The sequence below is a fragment of the Pygocentrus nattereri genome, chromosome 3 (assembly GCF_015220715.1).
Source record: "Pygocentrus nattereri isolate fPygNat1 chromosome 3, fPygNat1.pri, whole genome shotgun sequence".
Taxonomy (NCBI): Eukaryota; Metazoa; Chordata; class Actinopteri; order Characiformes; family Serrasalmidae; genus Pygocentrus; species Pygocentrus nattereri.
Window position 1 is genome coordinate 30919286 of NC_051213.1, and position 11586 is coordinate 30930871.

An 11586-nucleotide genomic window follows, 5' to 3' on the forward strand; every position below is an offset into this window, starting at 1 on the left:
CACCTCTCTTTTAAATTCAGTGTTTTTGTGATGCCTCAAAAACCAATAGATTTATATTGATCCATCTATTCAGCACAAAGCAGTTTAGCCTTTTTGAATGAAGCAATACAGGGCAGCCAATCAGAACAGAACTTATTTATGCATATATAAATCTTAAAAGCACAGTAACAAAAAGAACCTGCCCTCGCTTTTACAGAACGTTCATAGGGTAAGACATAAAATATTGCGTTTTCAATTTAAATCCTGGTCAAGCAGAATTTACTAATGAAACTTTTTGGCACTGGGTTTGTAATTAAAATACAGTTTACCTGAATACTGATCTGACATGAATTCTGCATCCTACATAGAGTGCGCTGTTCTGTAAGCAAATCAATTATACAAAATGTACAAAGGCATACCAATTTCTACAATGTTAAGTAGTTTTTATTGTATAATTATCGATTGATTTTTTAAATGATTATTTTACCTTTCGAACTTTTCTGGAGTCTGTGCTGGTTTTCAGCTCTTACTTTACTATTCACTCTGTACACTAGGTGGCGTTAGGCGTTAAATATGAACACCATTTCAAGGCCACACTTCTACGACACTGGTCAGAACTGTCGAGGACAGACTCAGAACGACACTGAACATCCTCCAGCCCCTTCCTGGCGTGTTCAAGTCTGTTATACACACTCCTGGGATCCTGTACCGACTACACGTTACATTATACACATGCGGTCTATAAACATCCTCGCACGCTTGTGTTGATCAGCGCACGTTGTACACAACCTGCGATTTGTCCACCTCAAGCGCGCAGGGTTACGTTACACGCTTTCTGTAATCTCTATATCATCTCCGCGGGATATTTCTGCAGCCCGATGATTTGGAGATCAACGACTCTACGCAGGCCTGCGTGACCATAACAACATCACGTGACGTATGTGGCGCATGTAGGCGCTCTATTAGCTGGTGTTAGTTAGCTCCCAAAGAATAAAACCGGGGAAACAAAAAGCAGATGGTAGCTGAAAGCTCAGAATGCGAAATGGCCTAAGAAATGAACCTTTACCGTTCATAGGCGAACAAATGGCATTCAGGCGAGCTGTTTTCACATGACCGTTCAGGCGAGAGTTGCCTCCCACCGCAGTGACTCAGTTAGCGTTAGCTAGCTAAGCTAAGCTACGGGAGGCGAGGAAATCCCCTGTAGTCCCACTCAATACTTAACGCTAGGGAGTTAGTTTACTTTCGTTTTCACATTTTCGAGTCAGAGTTATACCTCCATATTTCAGTCACAGTAGGAAGAATGGCCGAACAGCACATTCAGTCGAAGCTCGTTGCGCTGCTGAAAGAGGAGAAAATCCAGCTCTGGAATCCCCCTTTCACCATAACAGACACCAATGAAGCTGGACGAGAACACATGCAGGTAAGAAAACCAAGAAAACACCTCTTCTAGAAAATAAACCAGTGATAGCAACTATCGCTTTAGCTGGAGCAGTGACTCACATTTTCCTTTGGAACTGTGGGGAAATTCAAACATCTCAAACCTTTCAGTCTTCTGTGTGTCTGTGAGAAGAGTTTCTGCAGCATCTCTCCCTTCATGTGTTCATAGGAACTTGCTGTCAGATACTCCCAGCTGGTCGGATTCCCTCAGGTTGATGTGGAGGTTGCTCTGGAAAACATAAGATCCCAGGCCGTCAAAAAAGGGAAGGGCAACATGACCTACAGGGAAACAAATATCGCAACTCTGGAGCTCAAGCTGCCTAAAGACATTAAAAAGGTAAAAGACATAAGCTAGTCGTGATATCTCTTGGAAAATAATTATAGTATTTCAAGGCATTTGATCTATACACAATATGCATCGCTATATTTTGCTTTTCTGAAGTTGGAACAGAGAAAATTCCAATTCAGTGACCAGTTCAGCCTTTCCCATACTGTGCTGCAATCAAATACACATAAGTAGGGCTAATGATGCTGTCTTTGCAGCAAAATTTGCAGTTGATCAGTGTCTTATGATATCCACAGTATGCTCAGAACAGCATAGAAGTTTGTAATTCTAAAATAGTCATTGACGTAATTTGCTGTCCACTCCTGTCTGTGTCTTGTGTAGGACAATAAAAAGATACACTACTTTGAAACCAGGCTGGATATCACCACTCAGGATCTGATGAATAAGTAAGTGTAGTTTATCAATCTGATTATGGCTGTTATAGCTGTGATTGTTATTCTAATACGTTTGTCTCCTTTCATATCTGCAAGGATCGCTGGGGAATTTGACCTCAAATATATTAAGTTAATTTTGAATGGAAAAGCACTGTCTCCTGGTACGTATGTTTGTGTATGTATGTGTATCCTTATGTAAGTCAGAGACAGTATTTCTTTCATCATTACCCATCTTGCTTAACTCAGAACAGCGACTAGATGAACAGAATGTGAGGAACAACAGTAGAATAATGATACTGAAGGTAAGTAAGCCAGAGGGGAAGAAAGCAATGGTGGAGGTGGAGGAGAAGAATCGTCTCCAGAACGAAGGTTTACTGAGGACTCAAAAGGGATTTCAGATTCTCTCAGAGCGAGGTGAGACCACCGACATATTTTTCATGTGTTTTTGCAATAAAGTTGGAGAGAAAAAGAAGCCTTTAAAACTACGATAATGTAAATAGTACTGTAATGCTGCATGATTCATTTATTGTAGAACCACCATCTACCAGTATAAATCAAACCTTTACAGCTCAGTCATATAATAGTTCATTAATGTGCAGTACTTCTTTCCACTTTTCAGATGGTAGTGAAGATCCAGCAACCACCCCATTTCTGGAGATAGCTGATCAGAAAGGCAACCCTATCCAGATACCACTTGCTGAGAAAAAGGTGAACAAGTATTCCCTTAAAGATGCTTAAGTAAAAATGTAGCTAGGAAGTCCAGCTGGCCTCTTACCCTTATTTTTTCTGAGAGAAAAAGATGGGAGTGCCTGTCACTGCAAACTAAGTATTTGCCCAGCAATTTACTTTAACCAAAATCAGGAACAACAACTTTAAAGATAAGACATAGAACTCCAGGAACCACCTGCTGTACTGAAATAGATCCAAAAATACCACAAATCCAAAAGATCACTTTTACTCTCTTTTTCATTCTTTGCTGTTTCTTTCCCTCCCTCTCTCTTTCCCTGTCCATTTGTCTGTCTGTCTGTTTCTTATAGGCTCTGATATTGGCTATGGGCTTCCATGAAAAAGGCAGAGCCCTGATGAAGAGAAAGGAATATGATGCAGCTTTATGTCATCTTCTTCTAGCAGATGACCAGTTTAAGTACGTCGTCCTTCATTTGGCTCTAGGAGATTGTAGCTGTTCGATGAAATAAACCAGACTACTTCTTTATTGCAGGTACGTGGTGCAAACCTGAAATGAGTCCTGTCATGTAAAGTAAATTTTTTCGTTTGTTTGTTTTCTTGTTTTCATTTCTAGTAAATGCGGGTCTGCGCTGTTAAACACAGTTGATAACTACGCAGTGTTGCAGCTGGACATTGTGTGGTGCTATCGCGTTCTGGAGGCACTGCCCTATCTGAATGATTGCAAGCAAAGACTGCAGAAAGCTGAGGACTGCTTCCTCAAGTGCTATGGAGAAAAGCAACAGAGGCTGCAACAAATCAAGGTTTTTTTTTTTTCTTTCACCACACAGCGTATTTGGATCATAGGGAATTTACTCGCACTATAAGAGAGATTCCATCTTCGAGAAGATTGCACTTTTGTTTCAGTTGTTTAATCTTGTACTGCTTTGACGAAAACTCACATGCGCACTACAAGTTTGCATGATTTAATTTGCATAATTCCTGCTGATTCCTATCACCTTTTCTTATCGTCCATTTGCATATTTGGCTGAAAAATGACTTTAGTTATCTTAAGGTAGTATGGGCTGTATTTATTGCCACAAAGGTTTTATGAAAAGGTTTGATATTTTCTAAGTAAAGAAGATGTAGCATTGCTTCTTATTGATGGTCTTATTATTTAGAAAAAGCATGTGGTTCTTTTAATAGTTATATTGGTTCTGTTAACTAGTTTTGACTCTTATGTCTTGTTAGGGGAACACAGGAGGAGAGGAGGTTTTGTTTCTGAGGCTTTATCTCCTCCAGAGTCTGCTGGCCTACCTGAATGGCCATGACAATGAAGCTGCCAGGAAACTTGAAAAGGTATTTTGTCGAGTCAACTGCTGTGGTACACCACTGAATATGGGCGAAATAGTTTAAAAAAAGTTGATGAATTTTTCTTTTTATTTTTCTCAATGCATTACCTTTTTTTCACCTTTTCACTCTCCCCCTCTCACCTGCTAGGCTGAAGATCTTTACAGTCACCTGGGTTTAGACCCAGAGAAAATGACCCAGCTGATGAGTATGGGCTTCTCTGAGCAGGACGTTCGGCTAGGCCTGAGAGCCTGCAGAGGCAATGTGGAGGAGGCAGCGCTGCATATCAGCCAGAGAAGAAATGTTAGATGAAAATTTGCTTACAAACACACGCACACTACACTTAATACATGAACAAAGTGATCACACATTTCTTACTGTTCTATTTCTGACTAGTTAAATTCAAAACTATAGCAACTATGACATTTACCAAAACAGCCATTAACAAAATCTTCAAGGTGCTGACTATTGCAACTAGGGCTTCCGTTCATGCCATAAATATCCAAACTCTGTCAAACAACTCTACTACAATACTCATTTCTGCTAGTGCCCATATGGTATTTTAGTAGTATGCTACTGCTGAACTAATGGTGAGTCACATTAGTATATTTTTGGCTCTTTTAGGCTAAACATGGACATATGAAGCTTGTAAAGGACACTGCAGATTTTATGTGAAGCTTGTAACATACAATATATATTTTCCCTTGTGTGTGGCAGTTTTACAGTGACTTCTTCAGTAAAGAGCATTTATTTCTAACATTTAAAAGGCATTGCTCGTACTACTACTACTACTATCATTCAATATGAGAACCTAGAATGATGTTTTTTCTCGTAAAATTGGTCCCATCCATTCTAAATCAATACATGATTTGTTGATTCTGCAGTCAGTTCCTAATTATGTTAGTAGTTAATCTGATGTGTTGGGCCTCCAGTTCAGCTCCTGAAGTCCAGACTAATGGGAGAGCTCAATTGGCTGTGTCTAGATACCACAGAGAACAAAGAATCCTGGTTAGGACTTCTTTAGGTTTTCTGTTGGACGCTTCAAAAATGTGTTCCTTTTGCTTCCAATAAAACTGTATTTTCACTGGCTTTCTTTAATTTCATTAAACATTTAATTAACAAGTAAGAAATACAAGAGTTTAAACAATGCATGGTTTTATTAAATAATAATGAACGAAATATTACAGACATGTATTTTTCATTTCATAGAAATCATTAGGCCTCTTCTGAATGCCTCAAAGTCTCAGAGGGTTTTCCCCTGCTAAGATATTAGTTAGGAAAACCATCAGTGATTAAAATGACATTTAACTGATCAAAATTCCTGTGCGCTCCTGTTCTGCTGTAGGAGCGGGAAGAAATAAAACAAAGGGAGAGAGAGAAGAGGAGGCGACGTCTGGAGAGCATCAACACCCTGGTCGAACTTGGCTACAGCAAGAAAGCAGCAGCCCAGGCCCTGCACAAGACCAATGGAAATTTAGATGCGGCCTATAATGTTAGAGATGCCATGCACTTTACATATTCAGTATAGCAATCTTGTCATTACAAACCTCCACCATCTTCACTGCCTGGTTTTCATCTCTAAAATACTGACATTTCTCTTAATTTGTTGCCAGCGAGTATAGAGTGTAGCTTTTTTGCATAATGCTGCTGCTGCTGGTCCCATGTAGATCAACATTCTTCTTGCTTGTAGCTTCTTTTAGGTCCAAGTGAAGCCAGCAGTTCAGGGACGTCTCAGCCAGACACAGACAGACAAACCAAAGTGGATCAGGTAAGCAGCACCCCAGGGAGAAAAGATCCAGTAGAAGCTCATGTTCCATAATGGATGCTGTAAATCTTTGCTCCCTCCGATTCTCTGAACTGCCTGCTATCATATTCACTATTGTTTTATATACTGACAAATAGGCCTGGCAATCGAAATGTGATACTTTTGTAGTATACCACAGAGTATCATTCAACATGTAAGCATAAATTTTGATACTTGAGCAGTTAGTCTTGCCAGCATTTGTGAGCGTACGAGCATACCTGTTCTAAGATGCATTTTTTAGATTTTGAAACAATCGTGGTCCAATCCAACAAAATGAATCAAATTATTCCTGTAAAAATACCAAGGGGTTTTTAAAAATAAATAAATAATATGTGGAAGAAGAGTACGTTTTTATAAAACTAGATATTTCATGACTATTTCTGCAAATTGAAAAAAATATGTAAAAAAGGTATTCAGATTCAATATCAGACAAAATGTAATTATATTTTAATGTATTTCCTTAACAATTTATACCCTTGTTGACAAAATACAGCCCTCATTGTTTGTATGTTTTTTCATCTATGACTGGATATATAGATGACCTACCTTGGCTTCCAGAGGGAAGCAGTGGAAGCGGCTATGAGGCTGGTTGGGGATGATGTTGCTCAGGCCACTCAGATTCTGCTGGATAACCAGGGGCAGGTTCCCCCAGATTTGCTGTCTCCCTCACCCCCATCTTCTTCATCAGAGGAGCCCAGCACTTCCGACTCCACAGGTCAGGAACTAGCAAACATATATGATTGATTTATCGATTGGTTGACTTATTTGGCATTGATGAATTATTTGTCATAGAATCCCAGAGGATAATATGTGATTTGTAGCTCTGAACTACAGGTCTGGTCCCTGAACCCAATTTCTGGTCATGAAGTTTGTGTTCACTGGTAGGCCACTAAGCATCTTACCTACCAGTGAACACAAAATCCAGTAGCAGAAACTGGATTTATGGTCCAGATTGGGAAACGACTGCTTTAGACTGTTAAGGAAATAGGAAGTTTAGGGAGTCATTTAGAATAATGTGATGCTCAGATAGCATTACATTATTTCTAAAAGAAATCTCCTATTTGTCTAAAACTCAGTATTTTTAATGTTTTTACACCACAAACAGGATTACATTTGAGATGTTTAGTAGAGCCATTAGAAGAGGTTTCATACATGCGATATTAGGCCTCATTTACACCTGGCAGTAATATCTGTAAGTGGCCAGTGGTAAGTACATGTAAATGGGGTTCATTGCACCTCAGAGATGAATTGTCATCCAATCTCTGAAACCATGTTGAGGGGTTTTCATGGATGAATATTACCAAATAATATTTGTAGCACAAACGCTGAAGCATCCCAGTGTGTCTTCAATAGCGTCAGTTGACTTGCCTGCTCAACTGTAATCACAGCAGAGACAAAAGTAGCTGTGTAGCTTTTTGTTCCATCTCTCCTGTTTGTTTACATTGCATTAGCAATGATGAAATCTAAACGTCTGCAACAGCCCATACATTCACACAAGCAAAGACTCACAGCACATTTTTCTGTGACAACAAACGCAGTGAGAGACTGCTGTGGTAAATGTGTGTGACACCCTTCCTCGAATCACAAAATCTGGTTATGTGGACACTGAGGATACATTTCAGATGCATAGAAATGTCAGGTGTACACAGCTGTATGTCTCGCTGTCCACTTGTGATCAGATCACACAAAGCGGATGTTACCAAACGAGGTCAGATTGATATGATCACGACTTGGTTTTAAAGACATTTCTGTTGTGGGCAGCCTCCGGGCCAAGCTTGGATGCAGACTTGGTGAATGAAGTTCTGGAGGACATCCCCAGACATGAAGAGGATTATCTAGACGTGACTCTGGAGGAGGAGAGCGAGCTCATTGCTCTAATGAAGTCTTACCTAGAGAGGCGCTCCGCATCTTCCACCTGAGAAGAGCTGCCCATACAGGCTTCTTGGAGTTTGTTTGAGGTCAGTTTAGAATGTTGTCTTGTTAGAGACGGAACCTGGTCCTGGATCAGCACTCGGTTACACCACATGAATTGAAGCCATTTCATAATTACTTACAGTCAGAGTCAAGGTTTGAGTTTTTCTGGTTATGGTTACCTCTTAGATAACTGTAATATTAGAATTGAATGAAAAATTATACTGTTAAAACAGGAGTGGTTTAGGCCTAATTCATACAATAATAACACCTCCACCATTGTATCAGTGATTAAGAGTAATTAAGGCCTTTTTTTCCTTTTCATTTTAAATGAATTGTGGCTCTTTAAATAATTAAAGAACCAATCCTTGAATTTACCTTACGTTAAAAATGCCTTTCAAGATATCGGAGTTTAGTGCTGAAATATGCATCGTTCTAAGTTCTGATCTTTCTGAGTTGGACCTTCAGTTTTTCATTCTACTTTTAATCTTGACTATCTTATGTTCAGTTTTACTTGGTTTGATTACTCTGGTCAAGTTTGCGATCAGTTCTGTTCAAAGAGCATTTGTTGATGTGCAATAAATGATGATAAATGAAGATTTGAGTTTATAAGAGCTTTTCTGTTTTTTGTTCATTTCAAATCGATAACTTTTATGTGATTCGCTTGATTGTCAGTCTTTCCAATAAACATTATTAAAGCATAGAATAAATTATCCCTTTAAAAGGCCATTTTTACATTACATTATTTTACATTATTGGGATATAATAAGCCTGATATTTAAGACCTTTAAAAGATTGAACTTATATTGATGATGTTTTTTGTTTTTTTTAGGGTAGCAAATCATCTAAAGGCTTTGGTTCAAGTCAGCTCAATTTGTAAGGTTATTATCTACTGTAGCTGTACTTGGTGCAGTATTTTTGTAATGGAGTCTTAGGAAAAACTGCAAAAATCTAAACGTATGCAGGCTCAGTATATTAACAGACACAGACACACATGTTTGATAAAATACTGTCTTTTGTTGTAGAACTTCACTGTTTATTTTACATGATCTGAATGGGAGTAGTCACAGTCTGTGGCCTGGCAAAAGGAGGTATGAATGAAGGGGGGAAAAAGGGACAAAAAAGTGGGATGGCAGTTTAGAAGTAGTTGACAACCCTGCGGATGGACTGGATGTTGGGGTTCTGGGCCTGCCACTCATTGTGGCCGCAGTAGTTTCCTCTCTCCACAATGTACATACGGCCGCGGAAGTTAGGCTCCTCATACATCACCCAGCTTTAGAATAGAAACGCAGGATTAGAATACAGCAAAAATCAGTGACAATTAATGTAACTAAAATAAAGGCAAACACGTCCTGAAAACGAAGTTGGACAAGGAATATGAATTAAACAATGTTTTTTCTGATGTTTTTTAGGACACATTTGTTAAACACAATTATTTGTGTTTGCTACTGTATTCGTTACTGAAAAAGATTGTTTATTAAAGCTAGAGTTTTCTTTTTATAGTATTGAATAAAGATGTGCTTATTTTATGTGTAGTGGTCACTGATTTGACCTCTCCAATAAATTTCTTTGATCAGGCTATTGAAAGGGGATGTGAATTACACTACAATAAATGTTGGGGTGGGATTGGGCAATTAAACACATCAATCTCTCTTCCATTACTCATATAGTGATCAGTCAAAGCAGATTTACGTGTGGCTATAAGACACTAAAATTGACAGCAGTGTCACTGGCTGTTTTATCGAATGATGAGATAAATGAATAAATTTGGGCTAAAGAAAAGTATTCGAGTCTGAGGCTTGACGGCTTTGTACCGCAGCTCAATCCTTTCATGAGAAAACAGATTTTAAACATACGGTTAACTGCAGATTGTCTAAACGTGTTTCCATGTGGCACTTACGCTCCATCTCCAAACACCCTGACGGAGTTGACGCAGGTCTTGCCAAAGCCGCAGCTCTGCAGGAAGGGGCAGTCGTCACACAGCTCCATGCACTGACCCGTGTAGTTGCAACCCTCGAACAGCTCAATCCTGTAGTGCTCTCCGTGCTTTGGATATACAAATGAGAACACATCATGCGTTGTAGTTCAAAACACTGCACGTAGTACACTAGTTTTATCTTATGATCAACTTCAATGTGTTTTTTCATTACATAAAATCATTACATAGTAGTAAAATAATTGTTCCAGTGGGCTTTAAACCTACTGAGCAAAACATTTCATAAAGCTGGTCTAGTTCTCACCATCCTGATAGGCTTGCAGGAGCCCATGTGGTCATTGTGGGCGTTCCAGCGCTGGAACTCGGGGTACTCTCCACGCTCCAGGATGTACTGCTGGCCCTTGAAATCAGGGTGGTCGTAGCAGATCCAAGCGCCACTCTCCACACGGATGGAGTTCACCCTGTTCATGAAACCACGGTCCTGGAAGTTATCACAGTCTCCATAGACCTCCAGCTTCCTTCCAGTGAAGCACCTTCCCTCGTAAAACACTATCTGAGGGAAAGGATGAAGCAGAGACACACAAGGAAATGCAACAGGAAGGGTGGAGTGGATGTTAGGTTTACCAGTCAGTACAATTAGTGGATACCAAAATTTAAAACTGAATACTTTCTTGATTGTCCTGGATGTGCTTTGGTTGAAGCTTGGAGAAAAGAAACAGTGCTGAAGTTATTTTTCAGCACCTGTCCAATAGGTCACTAGCACACAAAGGTCAGGAACTGTGAACACGTGTCCTTCAGCTCATTTTCACACCAATATGGCGCCCTATAGGGCACTGTGCCATATGAGCCAATGTTTTATATATATATATATATATAAAATGGGAAACATGAACCATGAAGAGCGGTCAGATTGCAGTAATTTTCTCTTGTAGCTCCTCTGAAGAATCAGTCACACTTGAGAAATGGACTCCACTTCCAAAAGAGGCTTGGATGCTTGTCCAGTCTACAAATGGGCTGGTTATTAGAATAGAAATGTGAAGACAAGCTCTTGACCCCAGCAGAAAAACAAGCTTGATGTGCACCTAGTGGTCGACCTCTGAAGCAACTGACAATACAGTGACAGATGAAATGTCAGTCATTTGAGGAGCCTTCACCTGACTCCGAATGTCCAGTTCCACAACAACCAGTGAGAAAGTGATGAAGAAGCTGAGACTCTGTGCTGATGAGATGTGATGTAGGATGTATGTTGACCTGATTGGCCCAGATGCTTACCTTTCCAGAATACTGCGACATTTTTCCACTGGATACAGTCCAACCTGACCCACACGTAAGAAAGTGTGACAGTGAAAAAGTTGGACACCCCAATATATATGGATAGTCCTGTGCCGGACAGTATCGCGATGTTTGCCCAACAAAGACCACACAATGGAGAGCTTATAGCTTTTGCTTGGTGGACACTTTCCGTTCACTCTTGGCAGTGCTGATTCTGGGCTTTGGCTCACCCACGAGTACAATAGATTTTGCTTTGCTTGACTTTGTGGGGGCATTTTGCATAGGCTACGCTTCTCTTCACAACGTCGAATGGACACAGTGGATGAGAAGAGTGTGTAAGAGAGATGCATCCAATAGGACATTGCATGTGTCAGGCTCTTTGTGGGACAGTTGTTAACATTTCTTGTGTAACCGTGGCAACCAGGTGGAGGGCTGTTAAGAGATGTTTAAAAAAAAAGGAAAAAAACACCGTAATTATCTTGATCTTTCTCCACACTACTGACTTTATGGCTTT

The 11586-nt window shown here is 39.8% G+C and overlaps 3 protein-coding genes across 5 annotated transcripts in view; 1 reads left to right on the forward strand and 2 right to left on the reverse strand.

The window, feature by feature from the left end:
• The window catches only part of xylb (xylulokinase homolog (H. influenzae)), an 88908-nt gene extending 87307 nt beyond the window's left edge, over nucleotides 1-1601 (reverse strand). For all 3 annotated transcript variants that reach the window (XM_017706810.2, XM_017706811.2, XM_017706813.2), the window contains exon 1: nucleotides 1521-1601. The gene's annotated coding sequence lies outside the window, so the exon portion shown is untranslated. The remainder of the gene's footprint in view (nucleotides 1-1520) is intronic.
• On the forward strand, nucleotides 893-8473 carry nub1 (negative regulator of ubiquitin-like proteins 1). Its single transcript, XM_017706809.2, has 14 exons — nucleotides 893-1399; nucleotides 1586-1753; nucleotides 2084-2148; nucleotides 2233-2297; nucleotides 2383-2550; nucleotides 2756-2844; nucleotides 3174-3280; nucleotides 3437-3623; nucleotides 4051-4158; nucleotides 4300-4452; nucleotides 5495-5641; nucleotides 5840-5917; nucleotides 6491-6668; nucleotides 7715-8473. The coding sequence occupies exons 1-14, from the start codon at nucleotides 1280-1282 to the stop codon at nucleotides 7870-7872; spliced, it is 1791 nt and encodes a 596-aa protein (XP_017562298.2). The 5' UTR covers nucleotides 893-1279; the 3' UTR covers nucleotides 7873-8473.
• Nucleotides 8474-8795: 322 nt separating this feature from the next.
• Nucleotides 8796-11121, reverse strand: crygn2 (crystallin, gamma N2). Its single transcript, XM_017706817.2, has 4 exons — nucleotides 11073-11121; nucleotides 10105-10353; nucleotides 9765-9910; nucleotides 8796-9137 (listed from the first exon to the last, which is right to left on the reverse strand). Exons 1-4 carry the CDS (start codon nucleotides 11091-11093, stop codon nucleotides 9002-9004), a joined length of 552 nt encoding a protein of 183 aa, XP_017562306.1. The 5' UTR covers nucleotides 11094-11121; the 3' UTR covers nucleotides 8796-9001.
• Nucleotides 11122-11586: the final 465 nt, after the last annotated feature.

Excerpts from the sequence above, each read along its gene's own strand:
- nub1 (XM_017706809.2), top strand. The coding sequence starts at position 1,280 with ATGGCCGAACAGCACATTCAGTCGAAGCTCGTTGCGCTGCTGAAAGAG. Across the intron at positions 5,918-6,490 it reads GACAAACCAAAGTGGATCAG|ATGACCTACCTTGGCTTCCA; the intron begins GTAAGCAGCACC and ends CTGGATATATAG. Across the intron at positions 6,669-7,714 it reads CAGCACTTCCGACTCCACAG|CCTCCGGGCCAAGCTTGGAT; the intron begins GTCAGGAACTAG and ends TGTTGTGGGCAG.
- crygn2 (XM_017706817.2), bottom strand. The coding sequence starts at position 11,093 with ATGTCGCAGTATTCTGGAAAG. Across the intron at positions 10,354-11,072 it reads TGTCGCAGTATTCTGGAAAG|ATAGTGTTTTACGAGGGAAG; the intron begins GTAAGCATCTGG and ends CCTTTCCCTCAG. Across the intron at positions 9,138-9,764 it reads AGGGTGTTTGGAGATGGAGC|CTGGGTGATGTATGAGGAGC; the intron begins GTAAGTGCCACA and ends TCTATTCTAAAG.